Raw genomic sequence first — 21,768 nt, 5'->3', positions numbered from 1 at the left:
CACTAGCAACATCTATGAGCTACCTCATAAATAGCACATCTTGATGAATTGTTCACTGTATTTCTAATTTTCTATCAAACATATAATAATTCTAACACGATATTACCAAGTGTTGTAGGATAAAATTATTGTTAGTGTACCTATGCATATGTGTTAGTGTATGACTGCTACAGGGAGGGGGGGGGGGGAACTGATGAAAAACATAAACTTCATGAATTTAATTGCAATACATATTCTCTGTTTCTCTGACTCTGAAAATCTTTTTCTTATGTGTAATCTTGCAGTGTGCATTTGATAAGACAAGTGCTGAATTCAAAACGCAGGAAATGATCTTACATATTACAGTAACATACTATTAGTATTTACAAATTAATAAATAATATATATTAGCCTTGTAAAGCATCTACAAAATGAAAGACCTATATTTCTTTGTAAGCGTCACAAATTTTCAAATTTTTTGAGTTACAACAAGCAATGTTGATTAAACCCATTTCAATATTCGTACTGATTTATTTGCTTCACCTGGTATGTACGGTGGCTGCATATTATAGGGTATGGAAGAACCCATCAGATACTGCTGTTTCTGCTGTTCCTGCCTCATCTGCATCTCTCTTTCCTGCTCTTGTATTCGCTGAAGTGCAAGCTGACGCTGGTACTGCAACAATGCTCTCATAAAGTTAGTAACTAACAACATAATACAATGCCTATATAAATAAAATATTCAATATTAAATTACATAATGATGCCACAAATAAAAGAGTACCAACAAAAATTAGTTTATGTTCATACAGACTCATAAGAAGTTCCAGTAAAAATCGCAAGATTACATAACGAAAGAAAGCCAAAAAGTATTTTCTTTTAACTTTAATGAAGGTGTACATAATATTCAATTTGTATTATATTTGAAATACCTACTGTTAATTTACCTTAGTATCATACAGTACAGCTAGATATACAAGATATAAAATTTGTGAACTGTTATGGGGTGTGCGAATCAGGAAACTGAGCCTCTAGAAGCTCCAGACTTCCCCAGCTTTTATGTGGTGCAAGAGCTGTTCACACATTTTTCAAAGTTTATATAAAAGTTTGCACAAAAGATCAACCCAGTTTTCATGTACAGTATTTGTAATGAAACCTTTCGTCGAATTATTTTAACAGTAGTTGCAAATTATCTTCCTGAAGGAAACAAATGCAGAACCCTTCCCCCTACCCCTACAAATACTCACGCAATCTGTATCAGAAGTTAATCTCACGACATTCTTTTTAGGTATTTCAGCTCCTAGCATCTTAATATGAATAGTTTTATAGAAAATATAGAATTTACACTAAGTAACACTAAGTAAAATCTATCACCGACACTATCCTTAGTGGCATTATACCCACAATTTACTCTTCATCTTCACTCTCCTAACATGTGCTACAGTAGCAATTTACCAATGGAAGAGTAATAATAGTCTTTATTAAACACAAATGTGTACAATTTTCAGCCATTTTTATATGATCTAGAGGCCTGCTTCGGAACCTCGCAGAGTGACGTGCTAATGTTAACATCTGAATGGTAATGGTAATGACAATCATGATTATGATTATGATGATGATGATGATAATAATAATAATAATAATAATAATAATAATATGGCAAGGTTTTTTAACTGTAATTCTTACCTGCAAATATTCCTGTTTTTTCTTGCGCATGATCTCCAATTTATGTGCCATCTGCATTTGTCTAATTCTTTCTGCCTCCTCTGCCTGACGGCGCAGTTTCTCACGATGTTCTTCCCGGAGTGCATCTAAAGCTGCACGTGCATCCTTCACTTGTGCCAATTTGTCTTGGAGTCCTTCATAATAGACTGAAAAAAAAATCCACATAAAGTTCTACATCAGGAAAAATATTACATTACTGTGTTAACATAACTTATTTTTAAGAGGAGTACAGGAAGTCGCAGGTTCGAATCCCGCTCGAGGTTGTGAAATTTTTCTTTCATACCATGGCATGATTGTGACTATAAAGTATTTAAATTCATTAATATGTCACATCAACGGACGTATATACGTCGTCCAACATCGTAAGATGAAGATTACATTTGTAATGTTTCTTCCCACCCATAAGCACTGCTGACTGATCAGAAGCTATGGACAGTACTCTATAACAGAGTCGCCGGTATGAAAGGACGATATTTGTTGTATAACATAAAGAAATCACTTTCAACATTATCAAATAATTTACTGACTCAAATGAATTGAAGAGTCCACTGCAAGAATGATGGATGTCATTTGGAATACATTTTGCAGGAGAAGTGATTGAAAGTTTGAAATGCTTAGTGCTCAAAGCTTAACTGTGATTTTCCGATCATTACTGGACAATGACTATCAGTGTTAATGTCATGTAACTCTCTACATACATTCTATATGTCTTAAGCTATGCATTGACTGTCTTGGTTCATTTTCGACAAAAAAGTGACATCCATCATTCTTGCAGTGGACTCTTCAATTGTTAATATTGTAGATTTCCTACAGTCTGCAATAATATTAGTGTGAAAGCTTGATATAACACAGAATTTTTCAACTAGTATTAACTGCATTATATTAATCACATAAGAAAAATACAGTGTACTTCACGAGATTCCTATTTACTGTTCTGTGTAAATATGTCACATAGTCACATGTATTGTTCCGTATTCTCTCTGCAATCATATTGTATTTTTCATTTAACCTCTGCTTTGTATTCTGGATCCTAGTGCTCAGCCGTAGATTTCGGCCAGATGTCCCAAATTGTGGAATTTGTTGTATCTTTCAAGTAGGAAATTGTTTGTCCTTGACAAGCCTTTGAATACTGTCCAATCAGGAGCTTGCTTTGTGGTCACGTGTATTTCCACTGTGAATGCGTGTTATGCTAGAAAGGGGTCCTGATATTATTTAATGTCCCTGGTACAGGGTAGAATATTTATATTTCATTTGAATTACCTTGTAAGACAAAGAGAGAGCAGAATTCAAAGCATGTACGTACACCCAGACCACATTTTATGGCATCCATTATTTTCATTGTTCAAACTCATGCAACTAGCTATACCATTATTACAACACTTCTTGTATTAATACAAACACGTTGATAAAGCACTGAACTCATAAGCATTTCTTTATAACTATTAGTAAGTTGGTATGTGTCTTAGTAAGCTAACAATAAGTGATAAAAGTATTAGAATTATTTTGTGTCAATTTTCAACCGTGTCTAAATAAATCTAGCACAAATAATCATGATAGTGCTACCAGTCAAATGTAAATGACACTCGGGAGAAAATTAAACGCAGAATAAATATGGGAAATGCCTGTCATTATTCGGTTGAGAAGCTTATGTCATCTAGTCTGCTGTCAAAAAATCTGAAAGTTAGAATTTATAAAACAGTTATATTACCGGTTGTTCTGTATGGCTGTGAAACTTGGACTCTCACTTTGAGAGAGGAACAGAGATTTAGGGTTTTTGAGAATAAGGTTCTTAGGAAAATATTTGGGGCTCAGAGGGATGAAGTTACAGGAGAATGGAGAAAGTTACACAATGCAGAGCTGCACGCATTGCATCCTTCACCTGACATAATTAGGAACATAAAATCCAGACGTTTGAGATGGGCAGGGCATGTAGCACGTATGGGCGAATCCAGAAATGCATATAGAGTGTTAGTTGGGAGGCCAGAGGGGAAAAGACCTTTGGGGAGGCCGAGACGTAGATGGGAGGATAATATTAAAATGGATTTGAGGGAGGTGGGATATGATGGTAGAGACTGGATTAATCTTGCTCAGGATAGGGACCAATGGCGGGCTTATGTGAGGGCGGCAATGAACCTCCGGGTTCCTTAAAAGCCAGTAAGTAAGTGCTACCAGTAGCTACAAAAGCCAAATAATGCGAAGACTGGCATGAAAGATAGTTTCTGTTGTGCAAAAGCCCATGGAGGGCCAAGGTCCTTTACAGTGTTTATATAAATGAGAAACAGACATAAGCTTGTCTTTGGATAGTAGACCTGCGATATCTATTTCACCTAGAACACATACTTGACCCCTAAGAAGACTACAAACTTAAATTTCTTTGAGAAGGACAATAAAATTAATGGAGATCTGGTTTTCACTTACCAATAAAGTGAATTTCCAACTCTCTAAAAATTATCCTAGCATGGAAACCGAAATTTCATACTAAGGCTAATTCGTCCACTGTAGAATTCTGCGAAGTTAAGGCTTCAGATATACCTGAGTGCAAACGCATATTTCAGCGTAAACCAAGAAACAGATAATGTGAAACAATCCTGTGCACAACATGCTGAAAAACCACAGGATGAGGACTGTAACAAATTTAGAAATTTTCTAGTCCTACTTCCCTTCACCTCATATGTACTAGTTACAGAAACATACCGGTATGAAACTGATGACGAGTTCCCAACAGTTTCAATGGATTAAGATAGCAGATAATTAACTTATTTTAAAAAGTAAGTGTATCTTAGGAAATAATTGTCATAACAGTTCCACACTAAGGTAATGTGCAGGAAGGGGAGTGGGAGAACGAGAGGTTTTACTGGCTTTTATGAAAACTACTTCCCATTCAAAAAGGAATGTAGTAGAATTCTGACTTAGTATTCAGGACGAGATTCTCCACTAGATTTATAAAGAATCTAAGTGAGGCTTCTTAACAGGTATTTGTGACACCAAGAGGAGTGAGATGTCAATATATTAATACTCAGATTCAGACATCAGAAGAAAGTCAACAAATGTAAAAGAAAGAAATATTTACGATTGTGCCCATCTGCAACTGAAATTGTACCAGTACATGAAGAAAAAGAAAGAGAAATTTACTATTATGCCCAAATGGGATGACATTATATACAGTAAAAATTAGCATCCACATACAAGATAATCCAAAAGTTTACGAAATTTCCTGCTTTAAATTATAATTTAAATATAACTATATTTTCTGAGAGACAAACAGAACTTCAGGGATAATGGTGATGAGATATGTAAAATAACAATACTTTCACGTATTTGGTTATCATGACTCATTATGGTGTATCATTGTGTTTCATCTTTGTTATATTGTACCGGTATTGGTTAGAGCAAATTCACTTGACTCCACAAAACTGCATTCACTTGTATGAAAAGCTAGTTTGAAATGGGTTAAAAACAATGAAAAATAATCAGCTGACTATCCTTGAGACAATACAGAAAACCTATCATGACAAAATTATCATTCCTTGGTGATACCATCTTAAAGTAACCCTCAATGCCAAGCAATTTCTGCGCCACTCAATAAAATCACATGCAGTAATTACAAGTATCAAGGTGGCATATATCATAAAAGAGAATGTTTGATGCTACAGATCACATCACAATCATTACCAATATCAATCCTGTCACTGTTACTATCATGAAGAGATTTAATGCTTACCTCTGCTATCATCCTGCTGTTGAATATGTTTCAAAAGCCGAGAATGCATTGCTGTGATATTCATGAATAATGTTTGGACAGAACTATCATTTGCAATGCTTCGCCCCCTACTAGAGTCTGACTTCATTCGATTAACAAGAATCTCCACTTGTGTCTTCAAAGTAGCCACAAATTCTTCCATTTCTGAATCTGTCTCTCCATTCTCTTGACGTTGCTGTTGAGAAAATTATTCAGTTTCTTATATCAAGGAACCACTACAAATAATGATCATAGGCATGTTACATAAATTGCTATCAATCTTTTAATACAAGGATATTTGTTGTGCAATAGAAACACACAACATGCATATGTATACACAATCATGTAACACTCGTTGTGTCTAAAGTTCACTTTATACTATGTAAGGAAGACTGATATCTACCCATACTCACCTAGGTACCGACTAAAATGCATATGCAAGGCATACCAAAAAACACTAACCAAACCTAACCTGTTACTGATACTCAACTTTACGAAAACTCACTTTCTATGTACCTACAAAAAAATTACATGCAAGACATGCGATCCCACCTCTACACTGGCCACAACTTTCACACCAACTTTCAACCCTTGTTCTGGTGCGAAATTGGCGTGTCTGTTCAATTTGTCTTTTGGCACAGTACATATGATTTGATTAAAAGCCAAGCATGTAAATACATACTACCTTTCTTTGGTACAGCAATTGTAAAGAAATAACCTATGTAATTATGTTTGCTATTTACAGATGAACTTATAAATCAATTTAAAAAAACGTATAAGTTAATTAGTATTTCTTAAAAAAAGGAAGATAAGAATTAAAAAAAAGGGGCTATTTTCCAAGCATTTCTCTAAGTGATATACCTAAGGTACATACATGTAAATGTAAGGAAAAAACACATATTCCCACTTACAACTTTATTAGACGTAGTGGAAGATGACATTGGTGCAGACGGTTGTTGACTTAATGGACTGCCCACCCTACTTCCATCTCTCTCTGCAGTTTGATGCTGCTGCTGTTTCTCATGCTGTTGTGTTTCTTCACTTTGCCGCTGTTCCCAGTAAGTACGATTCAAATAACGCGCAAGCTCTGGGTCAACATCATCGTCAAGCAAAGCTTGTTGTTGACTAGGACTGCCACCAGCACTGTCCTGCAATTAAACAATTAACTCAAAAATGGCTACATAATAACTTATTATTGGCAAATGATAGTTTGGGGTACACCATGTTCTTAACTTATTAAAAAAAAAAACATGAAACATGAGAATGACCAGTCAAATTGGTAAATGTATGCAATAACTTAACTAACTTAACTGGAAAAGAGCAATTCAATCTTCTGTCTCGGAATCAAATTTAGGCTGCTTCCTTTAAGTTGAAAACACAAAGGATAATAGGCCTACACTTTCATTCATATAAATTTCGATCTCACATTCAATACTTTTATGTTACTGAAGGTGGAAATACCTTAATCTTCGTATGTTGTGTTACGGAATAAGCAGCTGTATTTAGATTTGTGTTAAGTTTAACTGCCAGTTTATTCTTCATAAAGTTAATTCTAAATAGTGTTCAGGAATTATTACAAAACTAATGGATGAATTATGTATCAATAAATATATATAATTCACAGGCAAAGTCAAGTAACGAGAAAAGAGATGAGCACAGAGACTCAACTTAGTCCAATATGTAATTCTCAAACATGATGAATAGGGAATGAAGAACACACGTGTTTAAGTTTCCATTTAAAAATCGGTTATCTATAATTTTTATTGTTCTATAAATATGTATTCATATTCTTATTTGGTAGACGGAATGCCCTACAGATGTAAACTCGCTACAGTTTAGAATCTAAGCATTGTTGATTACTTCTGCATAATATATTGTAACTATAGCTTCTCTCCAGCATATGGGCTTACACACTATTTAAAGCAGTTAACTCTTAGAAGTTTGCATTTAAATTTTATTGTTTCAGTACTTAATTTTACCTTAGTATAATTGAATTAATTTAAATATCTTTACCACCTCCAAAATAGTGAGATGTTTAATTATATATAAACATTTATATTTGTTAATTTCATTAAACATAACCTTACTTTTTTGAAAGCATAATGTTCTGGATACAATATAATTAAAACTAAACATAAATTAGTAATGAGACAAACATTATGTTTATAAAAATTTGTGGTAAGAAATATAAATGATTCAACATAAATAACCTGTATTATCTCTCTCCAGGTAGTAAGAGTACAAGAGTAACCACTTCAAGGCAAAGTGACTAATACACACAGACAGGAAGTGATGGGTGATATGCAAAAAAAGACTGGTTATACTACCCATTCAAAAACTAGCTGTTATAGTAGTCATGAAAAAAACATAAACCTTGCATTTTTTTTCAAATAAATAATTCAATAATGAAATAATAAATGATCATATTCACACATTATAAAGATCTGAATATTATATTGGTACAAAGATATTACTGTATGGTATGTATTGTTATACAATTCTCTTCACCAAGCTCTAGTAGAATAGGTCAGCAGGTATAAATTTTGAGAGCCACTAACCACAAAATATTAATCCTAACTTAGGATATTAATGAATTCTCTTATGAAAATGGATTTAAATTCTGCAGCCATGTATTTATGTACCGTATCTCATGAATTTCTGGTCCATAGTTCCGGTTATTTAAATATAAAACGAGATTTAAGCTGCACTGATGTACTGGTACACAAATTTTTATAATAGGCAGGGTGCAAATTGATGGGGAGGGGGGATGACGGGAATTGTCCCCCCTGGAGAATTTGGTGTCTCCTGTTGAAAAAGTATTCATTTGTGCCTGCCAGGGACAACATTTAACCTCTTCAGAAGATACGTAATTTATAGTTTCCTATTTTATATGTTACTAATGCAATACACAATGATTCTCATTTCTTCTTCACTTTAAATTGAGCTCGACAACTAAAGAAAATAAATTACAACTATTATTATCAAAACTTTCTTAATCAAGTAAGTAAACGAAAACTACTTACTAAAAATCACGTTTTTCTAAGCACGTGACCACAATTTCTGTTCAGACACTTGTCCCATCCGTAGAATCTTTTCCCTTTCAGCAAATTCTTTAATGGAAAAAAAAAATCAAATCACTCAGTATAACTGTAGGAAAGATGCTAAAGAGTTCTCTAGCCATATTGTGTTCATAGTATGTGGTCGTGCATTCCCATAAACTCATGATGGAAGATTATTCATGTGATAGCAGAACTGAGCATTTTCCTTGAAATGCCTCCCTCAAACTCTTTAGCACACAGTACTGCTCAGTAATCGTTTATCGCAAAACAATGTTAACATCATCCTCCCACCCAACTTCAGAATCTTGAAGTTTTTCTTTGTTTTCATTCCATAATGGGCACTCTGGATTTGGGTATGCTCTAGTAACAATTTGGTTAAAAAAACACTATTCTTTCTCACTGGTAATGTATCAAATCAAATATACCAGACTTAGTATCGTATGCAAACCTTTATTGCCATCTGATAGTTCATGTGGCACCCATTGATAAGATGCCTTGTAATCTGAAGGATGTCGAATTATGTGATGGGTACTGCAAATGTACACATTTTCTCAATCAGCAACCAAGACTGCATTATCATCTGTTGTGGTTAATTATGGTCAGTCACAGTCACATTTTTAAAATTAAATTCATTCTTTCCCATATTTAACATATTCGATATGCTTTGAACACTCGTAACAACCAACCTTTGAACTTCCAATAAATGTCTATGAATTTTTCCTGAGATGGTACTGCCTTTTAAGCACAAACATCCAATGACAGCATAAACCTCATTGCTGAATCAATTTTCTAATCTGCCAATACACCATCCAGCACTCCTCAATTCTCTCTCTGGATATGCACATCAATAACCACGTCATCATCTATAGTGATGGAAAAATTAAAATCCATTTCTTTCTAATAATAATTAAATGGGGGTATATGCACTTTAATTCATATCTATTTTAAGCTACTAAACTTGATAAATAAGTTGTGACACAAAATGTACAAACTACAAACAATTCAGTGGCTCCTTTTAAACAGAGCATCTAACAAATACAAATAATATTCACAAAGAAAAACAATAAGATGCATATGAGAAACTGCTTCGATCCACTGAAAAACTTTACCAATTTGTTCCATTTACATTTAAATACCAATGAAAATAAAACATAGTATCATTACTTGTGGGAAAAGGAAGTTTCTACAAAAAAATGTTTACTTATAAATACAATGTTTTATATATAAGACTAAAAACTCTACAAAATCTTTGTAAGAGCTAATCTGACAAATGGACGTAAAGTCTGGACAACTAAAAAGAGACGAAACTTGATCCCAACAACAGCAGAAATTACTACAGTAAGTATACAGCAAGTTACGCAAAATGAGAGAACAAAAAAAGAAATAGAATAATTAATTATTTACAAACTGCCTCCCATACAGACTCAGTATACTCTAAAAAAATATACTTATGTAAACAATAAGTAATGAATAATAAAAAAAAGGGAAATAAAGAAAAGGGCATGAGAAATTATCAACTCTCCATATATTGTCCAAAAGGCAGAACATCAACTGATCAATAATGATGACTCATCTCATTAAGAAGGGCAGATGTACTCTGTTCTGCTAATTTATAAAATGAATAAGTCCACACCTGTGGAGTAATGATTAGTGCATCTGGCCGCGAAACCAGGTGGTCCGGGTTCAAATCCCAGTCGGGACAAGTACCGGGTTGAGGTTTTTCCTGGGGTTTTCCCTCAACCCAATTTGAGCAAACTTTCGTTGCTGGACCCCGAACTCATTTCACTGGCATTATCACCTTCATCTCATTCAGACACTAAATAACCTAAGATGTTGATACAACATCGTAAAATAACCTACTTAAAAAAAAAATAAAATGAATAAATGGATATAGACCTTTTATTGGAGATTATTGAAAAATTCGTCTGAAATGCTATTATCACTATATTCAAATCATGTCACTCTCGGTTAAATTCCTTAAAATGAAGATGTACATACATTATTTCCCAAAAATTAATTTTGTTACATAATATACTGTACGTTGTAAAATACAAAACATTACATTTAAACTAACTCGAACCACGTAAAGTGAAGTGGATTGGCATTGGATACATACTTTTAAACTTGAGAAGATTAAAAATATTACAAATTTATATTTTGAAAACGAGAATTTAAATGTCAACTTCAGGAACAACTTGTATATTTATGGGAAAATTTTAAACATGAAAACTCGTGTGGGAAACAACCCATTCAAATTTAACAAAAACATATAACCATGAAAATAACAAGACTAACATAGAAACAGATACTTACTACTGCAGGTGGAGGAGAGTACTGCTTGGCACGGTTTGAAGCATTAGGACCAGACATCATGGCTGATGTTGTCCGTTTTTTCTGTTTTAAATGATACAAAGCAAAAAAAAAAAAAACTATGATTTTACACTGTCAGTATACATGTCGTATACTTAAAATTCACTGCAATAAATTTGAGGTGACTCAAATATTTTTAAACTATTATGTTTAACTTTCACATCTATATAAAGTACAAGAGATTGCAGATTGTGATACTTAAATGTAACGGCAAGCAACATTTACTTCAGTTCATAATTCAAGTAGCACTGCAAACACAACAGAGAGGATTCTTGATGTGTAATTAATATTCACCTCTCCCAATGACAGGTATTTGGGCATAATTGAAGTTTGCATGTATAAATTTGTATATACGTAATAATGTAAATGGTGTCAAATACATTTTCAAACACACATACATGACTTTCTGTATTTCTAAATAATTTCCAATGAGAAATAGTGTTATTAAAGTTAATGAAAGTCGTAGTCTTTTTGAATACAAATCTGTTAAAACAGAGTGTACTGAAGCAGACATTAGTGAAAGAGTATTTAACTCCGTATCAAAAACAATAATGAGACTTCAAGATTTTTAACTCATATGTATATTAATTTCTGTTTAAGAGTAATATGTCAACTAAACGAATGTAAAATACAGTCCTAAGCAGTGGCGGTTCCTCGGGGGAGGGAAGAGAGGAACGTCCTCCTCACATTTTTCTTCTTTTGAAAGTAAATACCAAATAAAATATGTGCCTTGAAATTCGAGAAAGATTCGATAATTTTTAAATTTCCAACTATCAAAAAACCTCTGTTGATCAAGTTTTAAACGATGTGCGCAAAAACTGTGAGAAGGATGCGAGATTGTTTGTGAGGGGGAAAGTCAATCCTTTCCTCCTTTACTGCAGTTAAACACACAGACAACAGCGCACTAGCGGCCAGAGAAAGAAGCAGAGTTTTAAAACAAGTAAATGAACAGATAGGGAGGAGATCCGGCCACAGCTCACTTAAATATTCAATGCTCAAGCTGTATTTGAACAATAATGGTAGTATGACTTTACAAGAACTGACATTCTTCAAAAGCATGTGATACTGAACTTGTAAAATGTACATGTGGCAACACAGACCACGTGGGTGGGTGCAGTGTTTCCGCTTTCCTAAGAGATTATTTCCCATTTCCACTTCCATAAAACAGTTCCGGTTACCTGTTAGTAGCTAGTATCTTCCAACACATGTGCACGAAAAATGCTGCAAGGTTGTGAATTTCCTTGTAATTGCTAATTTGTGCAATTATTCAACAATATGGAAGTGAAAACATATATTATATTTTGGACAATTTAGGAAACTCAGTTTACAAGAACAGATTATTGCTATACAAAAAGGAAGGCCAACCCCAACACTACCTGGTCTTACATTTATACATGTAGGCTAATTTATAGCATGTTTCATTCAAGAAGGTGTCATTTTGTACTGTGAACTTCTTTCCTCCTCTTACGAAATATGCAGGAGCCGCCACTGGTTCTAAGTGTGCTAATATTGATGTCACACCACTTCTCCAACACTAGCTCTGATTGATGTCAGAAAGTATTCTAGTCTTGCGGATTTTAATACCTTCTATGAAAAAATACAAAACAATTACACTAATAATTATGATCTGCCTCGTAGATTATGCATGTTAAGACTGTATAATTTAAGCTGTGCAGAAGAGTAATAAAATAGTGAATTTCAGTAACCTTATAACAACTACTGCATTATTATCATACCTCTTTCTCTTTGTGCTCTGCCTCTGATTTGGAGAGTGCCAATGCCAACTGCAATTCTTCCTCTTCTCTGAGTTCATCTTCTGATTTCCGTGGGGGACTCTTCAATAACAAAGACAAGTTAACAATGTACATAATAGCCAATCAAGTACCAGTATCTTAGTTCAGAGCACTTATTACTCTAATTGCACTATACAATACAAATATCTCCATTTCAATGCATTACATCCAATGATTATGGTACAGATGTGTTTTTCAGACCTGACACTCAATTGATACGGAGTAAGAGAACAAGAGCAGTGCAGAATGAAGAATATTGTGGCACAGTACGCAGGAAAGAAGGATAGTCATAGTCAAGAAATCTTACTTTCTCACTCGAGTTCTTGCTATTGGCTGTTTTGCCTCTGCATAAAGCTGACCAGTTCCTTCGTTGTTTTTGTTTTTCTAAAGCTGCTTGTATACGATCAAATTTGTCTTCCAATTCAATACTTTACAAGAAAACTTATCAAAGATTGATCAATACTGAAAAAGATTTGTCAAAGACTATTACAAATTGCTAGAGATTTGACAAGATTTTAAAACATGTGACCTGGGAAGGCCTACTTACCAAATATTACAATATGTAAATCCTATGGAGAATAACTAGGCTGCACAAAACAATATTTGTATTACGATGAAAGAGTAATGGAACGGAGAAAAATTCTCTCCGGCGCCGGGATTTGAACCCGGGTTTTCAGCTCTACGTGCTGATGCTTTATCCACTAAGCCACACCTGATACAACTCCGACGTCGGTTAGAATCGTCTCAGATTAAGCTCCAACTCTTGGGTTCCCTCTAGTGGCCGCCCTCTGCACTACGTCATAGATGTCTATGAACGCAGGACCGGAGTCCACACATGTGCTGAGGTGCACTCGATATGAGTGACTAGTTGGCCAGGATCCGACGGAATAAGCGCCGTCTTAAATCACGAAGTGATTTATGCATATCATATATATTTATTTTTTATTTTTTTTTTATTTTGATGTACCGAAGTACATATGATATTTCCATGCAGATATTCTGCGTCATCATACGATGAAAGAGTAATGGAACGGAGAAAAATTCTCTCCGGCGCCGGGATTTGAACCCGGGTTTTCAGCTCTACGTGCTGATGCTTTATCCACTAAGCCACACCGGATACAACTCCGACGCCGGTTAGAATCGTCTCAGATTAAGCTCCAACTCTTGGGTTCCCTCTAGTGGCCGCCCTCTGCACTACGTCATAGATGTCTATGAACGCAGGACCGAAGTCCACACATGTGCTGAGGTGCACTCGATATGAGTGACTAGTTGGCCGGGATCCGACGGAATAAGCGCCGTCTTAAATCACGAAGTGATTTACGCATATCATATATATTTATTTTGATGTACCGAAGTACATATGATATTTCCATGCAGATATTCTGCGTCATCATACGATGAAAGAGTAATGGAACAGAAAAATTCTCTCCGGCGCCGGGATTTGAACCCGGGTTTTCAGCTCTACGTGCTGATGCTTTATCCACTAAGCCACACGGGATACAACTCCGACGCCGGTTAGAATCGTCTCAGATTAAGCTCCAACTCTTGGGTTCCCTCTAGTGGCCGCCCTCTGCACTACGTCATAGATGTCTATGAACGCAGGACCGAAGTCCACACATGTGCTCCATTCCATTACTCTTTCATCGTATGATGACGCAGAATATCTGCATGGAAATATCATATGTACTTCGGTACATCAAAATAAAATAAATAAATATTTGTATTACTTAACTGTATGTTATCCCAAAAAGAATATTATGATTGCATATTGTTTTAAAACAAATATTTACGATTAGTATTTGCATAGAATATAGGTTAGATCATTAAACAAAATATATTATATTATGTATCAGTACTTTTCATATAATTGAATTAACTTGCAAACATCTTTTCTAGGCCAGGACACCATGATTTTTGTGGTTCTTGGTGCCAGAACATTTTCGAATCCCACTGGTCAGTTCCTTTAAAGAACTGTCAAGTCTATGATCAATCATATTATTTACCGTACTTATTTAGTTTTAACAAAATAAAACACTTTTTAAGTATTGTAAGTGATTTGACAATAAAACTTGTAAAGTATTGGCAAGTCTTGAAAATTCTTATGAAGCACTGAATTTGACGAAAATTTGATCATTAGAGACTGGCACAATATGAAGAAAATTTTGCTAAAAAACGACATTTATTTTGGCAAAATATGAAAATATGAAATGAATATTTAAATGCTAAAATATCTTCGTTTGCAAACCATTTGATGCAGGTTTAAATAAGTATATAAGAGGTTAATAGTTCTGTCTGTATTAAGTGTGCTACCAAATGAAATACAACAAATATGGATAATTAAACAGTTTTTCAGCATCATCATTTCCTCAAGTGAACCTAAGAACTAAGTAATTCAGTTTTTTACACTTAAGAGAACATGATGATGATGATGATGATGATGATAATAATAATAATAATCATGATTATGATAAGGATTACAATGTAATCAATATTCTACTGCTCTAATTGCACTTACTGTTGAACAAATGTTAATATTTTTATACTGTGGTCAAGAATGTGTAACAGATACATGGCATCTAATGGACACTTATTTTCAACAAAACCGTAACTCTTGTAACTCAAAAAATTCTATATGTACGTAACAAACGAAGTTTAGCACACAAGAAAAGACAATGAATTACAGAGTTTCACATGTTGATATATAAAACATTTTCTTTTGAAATACCGGTAGTAAAAAAAAACTCCAAACTTCGAGTGACTGTGTCTACCTTTGCCTACATGTGTGCACTCTCTCTCCTCCTCTTCCCTCCCTCTACCTCCCAACCTCCTTGTGCGGATGTTCCAGCTAAAATTGTAGGTATGAATTTGTCAGATTGAGTCCAGGGAGGTGATCCAATTTCATGACCATGTGTTAGATCCAAACGAATTGCAAGAAAATACACTTGCAATGAGAAATCAATTAATTATTTTACGGACAATCAGCTACAATACAATACTTGGAGTTCATTATTTTCGTCCACTTATATTTTGTAAGTCAAGGCACTAAGTTACAAATTACAAACTCAGCAAAACCCTAGGAGCACTTACCTGGCTCTGTTGTGCAAGAGAACTTGAGACATACTCTGCAGGGAGTTCGCCTTCTGGTTTTTGATTGGCTGTAGTCGGCCTAGATACAGAATAAAAATTGTGCTGCATTTTAGATTTTTTACAAATAAGTATTAGGTAATATGTGTGTAAGAGTGTGTGTGCGCATGATGTATGTGAGTATGTGTGATACACCCCTAAATTTTGAGCAGTGATTTTTCGTAATTATTTTAAGTTATCACAAAATGAAAGCTGTTCAGTAGGTCTACAAATGTACCAAACTTCAACGCTCTAAATCAAACTCAAGCTTTATAATAGCACATTTTGAAAGCAAAAAAATAAATATATAGTATAGTAAAATATAAAGACACAACCTGGTCTATATACCAAAATACTGCATCTTCTTTGTGGTTTTATGTGAAAGTAAAGATGGTAGTAAATGTCTGTGTGTGTGCATGTGTGTATCTAAAATATTTCGCAACGATGGATCCTAAATACTTTCAATAGCTCAATAACCTCGATACTTGGGAGTATCTATAGAGATCAATACTTTTGGAAAAAGGATTCTATATTTTTTTCAAAACTTTCCAGCTTTTAGGAAGTTCTCGTTTTTCTTTTCGTTTCAATCATGGGTTTAGACTTCCACTGTGTCAAAGTTTATGGGCTCATGTCATATATCCATCCCTGCTCTGCATTTTACAGAAATATGTCATCTTTTCCACTATTCAAAAACACCTACTATGTAAGGGTAGGTGTAAAATAATCCCTTACAACTAATAAACCAAATATTTCATGTCTCAGTTGTAGTGTGGAAGAGGAATTCTGAAGGAAATAGTCTTATTGTAGAGGTATAGTATTGCCACTACCATTAAGAATGGTACTGGTCAGGTTTAAAAAGTGTAAATGAACTCTAGATGTGTAACGAAAGTTTCTAAAACATTAAAACAAGTATAGGTATTGAGCAGTGATAGACACGCGCACCCACAAGCGCGTGCACACATACACACACCTTTTTAGTTATTACATTCATCCTGACAAAAATAGACTCGTGAATACGTGTAATTTAGAAATTTTGTTCATATTAATGTTAACAAATATGCACCTAACTTACTTACGGCTTTTAAAGAACCCAGAGGTTCATTGCCGCCCTTACATAAGCCTGTCATCAGTCCCTATCTTCAGCAAGATTAATACAGTCTCTACCATCATATCCCACCTCCCTCAAATCCATTTTAATATTATTCTCTCATCTACGTCTCAGCCTCCCCAAAGATCTTATTCCCTCCGGCCTCTCAACTAACACACTATATGCATTTCTGGATTCGCCCATACGTGCTATATGCCCTGCCCATCTCAAACGTCTGGATTTAATGTTCCTAATTATGTCAGGTGAAGAACAAAAAGGCATGCAGTTCTACGTTGTGTAACTTTCTTTATTCTCCTGTAACTACATCCCTCTTAGCCCCAAATATTATCCTAAGCAATTTATTCTCAAACACCTTTAATCTCTGTTCCTCTCCCAAAGTGAGAGTCCAAGTTTCACAACCACGCAGAAGAACCAGAAATATAATTGTTTTATAAATTCTAACTTTCAGCGTTTTTGAGAGCAGACTGGATGATAAAAACTTAATAGCTTTCCTTAAACTTAATGTACAATCACACAATCAGTACCATATTTACTAGCATAATTAAAGCCATCGCATAATTTATGCACCCCAATTTTCATCATTATCACCCTCCTGACATGTATTAGGCCTTTAATAGCCTATTACAGTCTCAAGTCACCATTTGTTAGATCTTCCTAAAAACTGTTTTCCCTTTAGCTGGTTATTCCAAATCTGATGCAGAATTTTTTAGATGTCCATTCATAGCACACTATTTTTCCATTTATTTCTGTAATTATCTAGTTTGTAGTCCAAAAGGAATGGAATTTTTCATTCTTCCCCTATATCTACATTCCTTTTCTTATCCTGTCTGGTATATTCCACTGTTCTTCTCATGAATCTTATTTCATTAGCCTCTAGCCTTTTCCTGTCAATAGTGCAAATGGTCCATGCTTCGCTGCAATATGCCAGCACAGATCAAACAAGTGCTTTATAGACTCTCATTCTGATGTCTTCTTAGATTAGATATGGCTTGAAGATTTGGTTGATTATACCCATGGCTGAATTATATTTTCAAATTTTGACTTTAATGCCTTCTTCTTTCATACAGGATAGATTATAGGCTATTCATTTATCATGATTGTTTCTTTTTAACCACGGAGTGGTTGCTACAGCAAGTGATGCCTGTGGTCGAGCATGAGCATTTTTCTTATGCTTATTTACTTCTACGAATTTATGGCTACAACTTCTGAAACATGAATTTGTAGGCTATGAAATGGCTGTCAATGTATTCCTCAGACTTCTGTCAACAGATTGATGTCAATTCAATTTTCAGAACATAAACATTAGTGTTCAATACATTATGGGCTCTATTATGCCTTTTAAGTATAATTCTCGGGTTCATTCCGATTTCCCATCATGAGCAGAGATATGTTTATGTTTGTATTTTTTCCTCGCATAAAATACATACCCTGGATTTTTGTTCCACAAATTAGAAAAAAAAAAATGTGTCTATTATTCAAGTAAATACAGTACTTCCTAACAATTTACAGGAATATCTGTTACTGTTAACACTAATTTATATATTCATTAATTTCTCATAACTAGCAAGTCATTATTCTAGTCAAATACCATGATGAAGCTATGAAAATGTTTAAATTTTAATTACAACAGATTCCTAAAGTATTAATAACTTACTTGTTTATTGCCTCATAGCAAGTTTCACAAACTCGCACCTCTTTCTCAATACCGAACTTTGGTAATGTTGATGTCTTAGAAGAACACTGAGCGCAGAAAACTTGGCCGCAAGCTCGACAATGATGCTGAAAAGAACAAGAACTTTTACAATAATAAGTTTGAATATTTATGGTTGAAGACAAAAAACAAAAATGCATATTTTTAACAAACAAAATAATTCTCATCAAAGTGTTTACATTCTTTCTGCTCATTTTCGTTTCTTCTTTCATTTATCTAATATACTAACTAACCTCCACTCGCACCAGTTCATTAGATTATGATCAAGTCTTGCTCAGAAGTTGTAACGGCCATATTTTAAAGTAGTTATTTAGTCAACTCTCCAAAGACAGGTTGGATCTCATAACTGACACCAATAAAGCATAACTTATGAGGCAACTAAGCCAGGAGGTAATGGAGTAGGGTGGCCAGTTCCAGTTCCCCCCTCCCACTGCATACATCACTGACCAGTAACATTTCACTAATCAGACTTAAGATGTATACAAGTTCTTCCTTTGACACAAATCGTCAAGTGAGATGTACTGCCTGATAATACATGTACATATCATCTCTAAAATAATACCTGATATTATCAAAACCTTTTAGCTTAAAAAATTTACTGTCATCAATCTAAACCAGTCACAGCTCGGTCAGATGACTGCTAAACGAAGGGATGAACGAGTTTGATATCTTGCAAATTTTGTGACTTTGTGATGGTCAAAGTGGCTTTAGGGATGTTTTTCAAAGTACTGTAGTTCCCTCAGCATAAATTACAACATTACTGCTCTAAAATCATGTCTATACAAAGAAATAGTTAACTATGTGGACTGATCCATTCTTGAACGTACCTAAACCTGATTGTAATACCACTAATTATTGTATTTTGGGGAAACAGAACAGAAATATAAGAAGATAATTATCAGTATATATATTGAAGTTGGTGAAATATCCTTGTTCAATGAATTGAAATATCTAATTAATTATATCAATTAATTATATTCATGTGTTAAAAGTGGTGTACGCAAGATTCAAAAATGGATGAAATATCTAGATCACATCACCAACAGAGAAGTATGAAAGCCTCCGACCTAACAGTTTTATATATAGTAAATGTATTATTGGTAATGCATTAATACCACAATATCTCAATTATTGATAACTATGGCAGCTACTTACACTAAATGACAGATTTCTCTGATCGTCTTCATATGGAGGACATCTATTTATGTGGAATATATCTGTATAATATCAAATTATTTTGAAAATACATGATCCACTAAATTAATTCTCCTGCTAAAGACTTGGGTAACACATTTATACATATATTCTTAATACATTTGTATATACATGTACTCTTATAAATAATTTGGGAATGATTCAGTTTCACTCACACTTCCATAATCTCTGTATAAAATTAATCTTTTTCAAAATAAATGTAAATTGCAATATGTCCAGCATAAAGAGATAACAGCGTTTGTTTATACAGAGCAATTACAAAGGATTCATCAGGTTTTAAATCAAATATTTGCGAAAACTATGAATGCAATATGTTTGTGCTAATCATGAATCGAAAGAAAAAATCTGAAAGTTTACTTTTCCACTGTTGTAACTCGGCACATATAGACAGATGGTAGCAGAAGCACAATTTTCGAAATGGTGTCTATGCAGCAGAAAGCATTTGCAGTTTTATAATATGAGAAGTAATTTTCCTTTGTTATTGTACAGCGATTGTTCTGGAGACAATATCCTGGAACACAGCCAGGTCACCAAAGCATTCCGCAATGTCATCGTCAATTTAAGGCAACTGGTAATGTGAGTAAAGGTAAAAGTAGTGGATGCCCAAGCACTTTTAATGAAACAATGGAGTGAGTGAGGGCGAGTTTCATATGCAGTCCTCAGAAATGAACATATTGCACCAGTCGGGAACTTGATATTCTGCAACCGACTGTATGGCAAATTTTATGAACTCGATTGTGAATGAAACCATACCGCATACAGTTACTGCAAAAGCTAAAATCGGAAGACCTAGTCAAACGATATGAATTTAGTAATTCTATGCAGGCTGCTATGGAAAGAATGATGGTTTTGAGGACCTTCTAGTGTTTAGTGACAAGGCCGCCTCACTGGCACACTGAAATGCATCGCTACCTGAACACAGAACTCCCTCACCATTGGATTGGGCGATGCGCCAAAGATGACTTAGCGTTGTTACAGTGGTCTTTTAGATCCCCGACCTAACAGTCTGTGATATTTTTCTCGGTGGGTGTGTAAAGAACATAGTGTACGTGCCACCACTACCAGCAACTTTGGTTGAGCTCAAGGATCACATTAAAGATGCATTTATGACCATTACAAGAGATATGCTACTGCGCATATGAGATGAACTTCAATACTGCATCGATGTGTATCATGTAACGAGAGGAAGCCACATCGAACACTTGTGAAAGTGTGCCGAAACTTGGACAATTTTTGTTTATTTTGATGTATCATACATTATTCTAAGTGTTATATTTTTCTTTATGCAGCCGCTTAAACCTGATGAATCATCTGTAATTGCCCTGTACATGTATTCTTGTAAACAGTTTGTAAATTAATTCAGATTCACTCGATTTATATTTTTTAATTTCACCTTTCGCTGCATCATGCCAAACTGTACTCTGCATCTGTGGCACACATCTCCATCAGCCCACTCTGGTGCTGTATCTGCTGAGAACATAGCGTCACTCTCCTTTAGCACTGGAAACTTGTAGCCATCAGCCTTCATAATGTTCACAGTGTCCTTTAAGAGAAGAAAGCAAAATATTTTAACATGACAATGAAAATATTTATATAAATATATAAATTATATACAAACTATAAAGAAAACAAGGTAGACTGAACATGTACTTCGACCTTCTAAGATAGCTTGTTTTCCTTCACAGGAAAGTATGTTATATTCATGTGAGAAATACTGGAGAGCAAGAGAGCTAACAGCTTTACGTTTTTTTTTTCCTCCCTTCTGTATTGTGATGAAGCCTATCACTGTATGTTTAATGGCTTAATAAATTGAACTGAATTGAATTTACTGCCAAGAATTCAGCATTAGTTAACAATATCATGTTTATATCCATAAAAATAAAACTTGCCAAAAACCACAACAGACTTTTACTGTTTTGTAGCTATAATTCTTTTGCTTCTTTTTA

The 21,768-nt window shown here is 34.4% G+C and overlaps 1 protein-coding gene across 2 annotated transcripts in view; it reads right to left on the bottom strand.

Annotated features, from left to right (window-relative positions):
* The window catches only part of Hrs (Hepatocyte growth factor regulated tyrosine kinase substrate), a 38,276-nt gene that overhangs the window by 5,591 nt on the left and 10,917 nt on the right, over nt 1–21,768 (bottom strand). For both annotated transcript variants that reach the window (XM_069829171.1, XM_069829172.1), the window contains exons 5-13: nt 21,216–21,365; nt 18,551–18,675; nt 15,753–15,831; nt 12,609–12,707; nt 10,816–10,896; nt 6,355–6,591; nt 5,426–5,639; nt 1,666–1,850; nt 523–655 (exon numbers count right to left, since the gene is read on the bottom strand). In XM_069829171.1, coding sequence (XP_069685272.1) covers nt 523–655; nt 1,666–1,850; nt 5,426–5,639; nt 6,355–6,591; nt 10,816–10,896; nt 12,609–12,707; nt 15,753–15,831; nt 18,551–18,675; nt 21,216–21,365 — 1,303 coding nt within the window. The remainder of the gene's footprint in view (nt 1–522; nt 656–1,665; nt 1,851–5,425; nt 5,640–6,354; nt 6,592–10,815; nt 10,897–12,608; nt 12,708–15,752; nt 15,832–18,550; nt 18,676–21,215; nt 21,366–21,768) is intronic.

Source organism: Periplaneta americana, chromosome 6 (assembly GCF_040183065.1).
Source record: "Periplaneta americana isolate PAMFEO1 chromosome 6, P.americana_PAMFEO1_priV1, whole genome shotgun sequence".
NCBI lineage: Eukaryota > Metazoa > Arthropoda > Insecta > Blattodea > Blattidae > Periplaneta > Periplaneta americana.
This window is presented reverse-complemented; position numbering and strand designations above follow the sequence as displayed.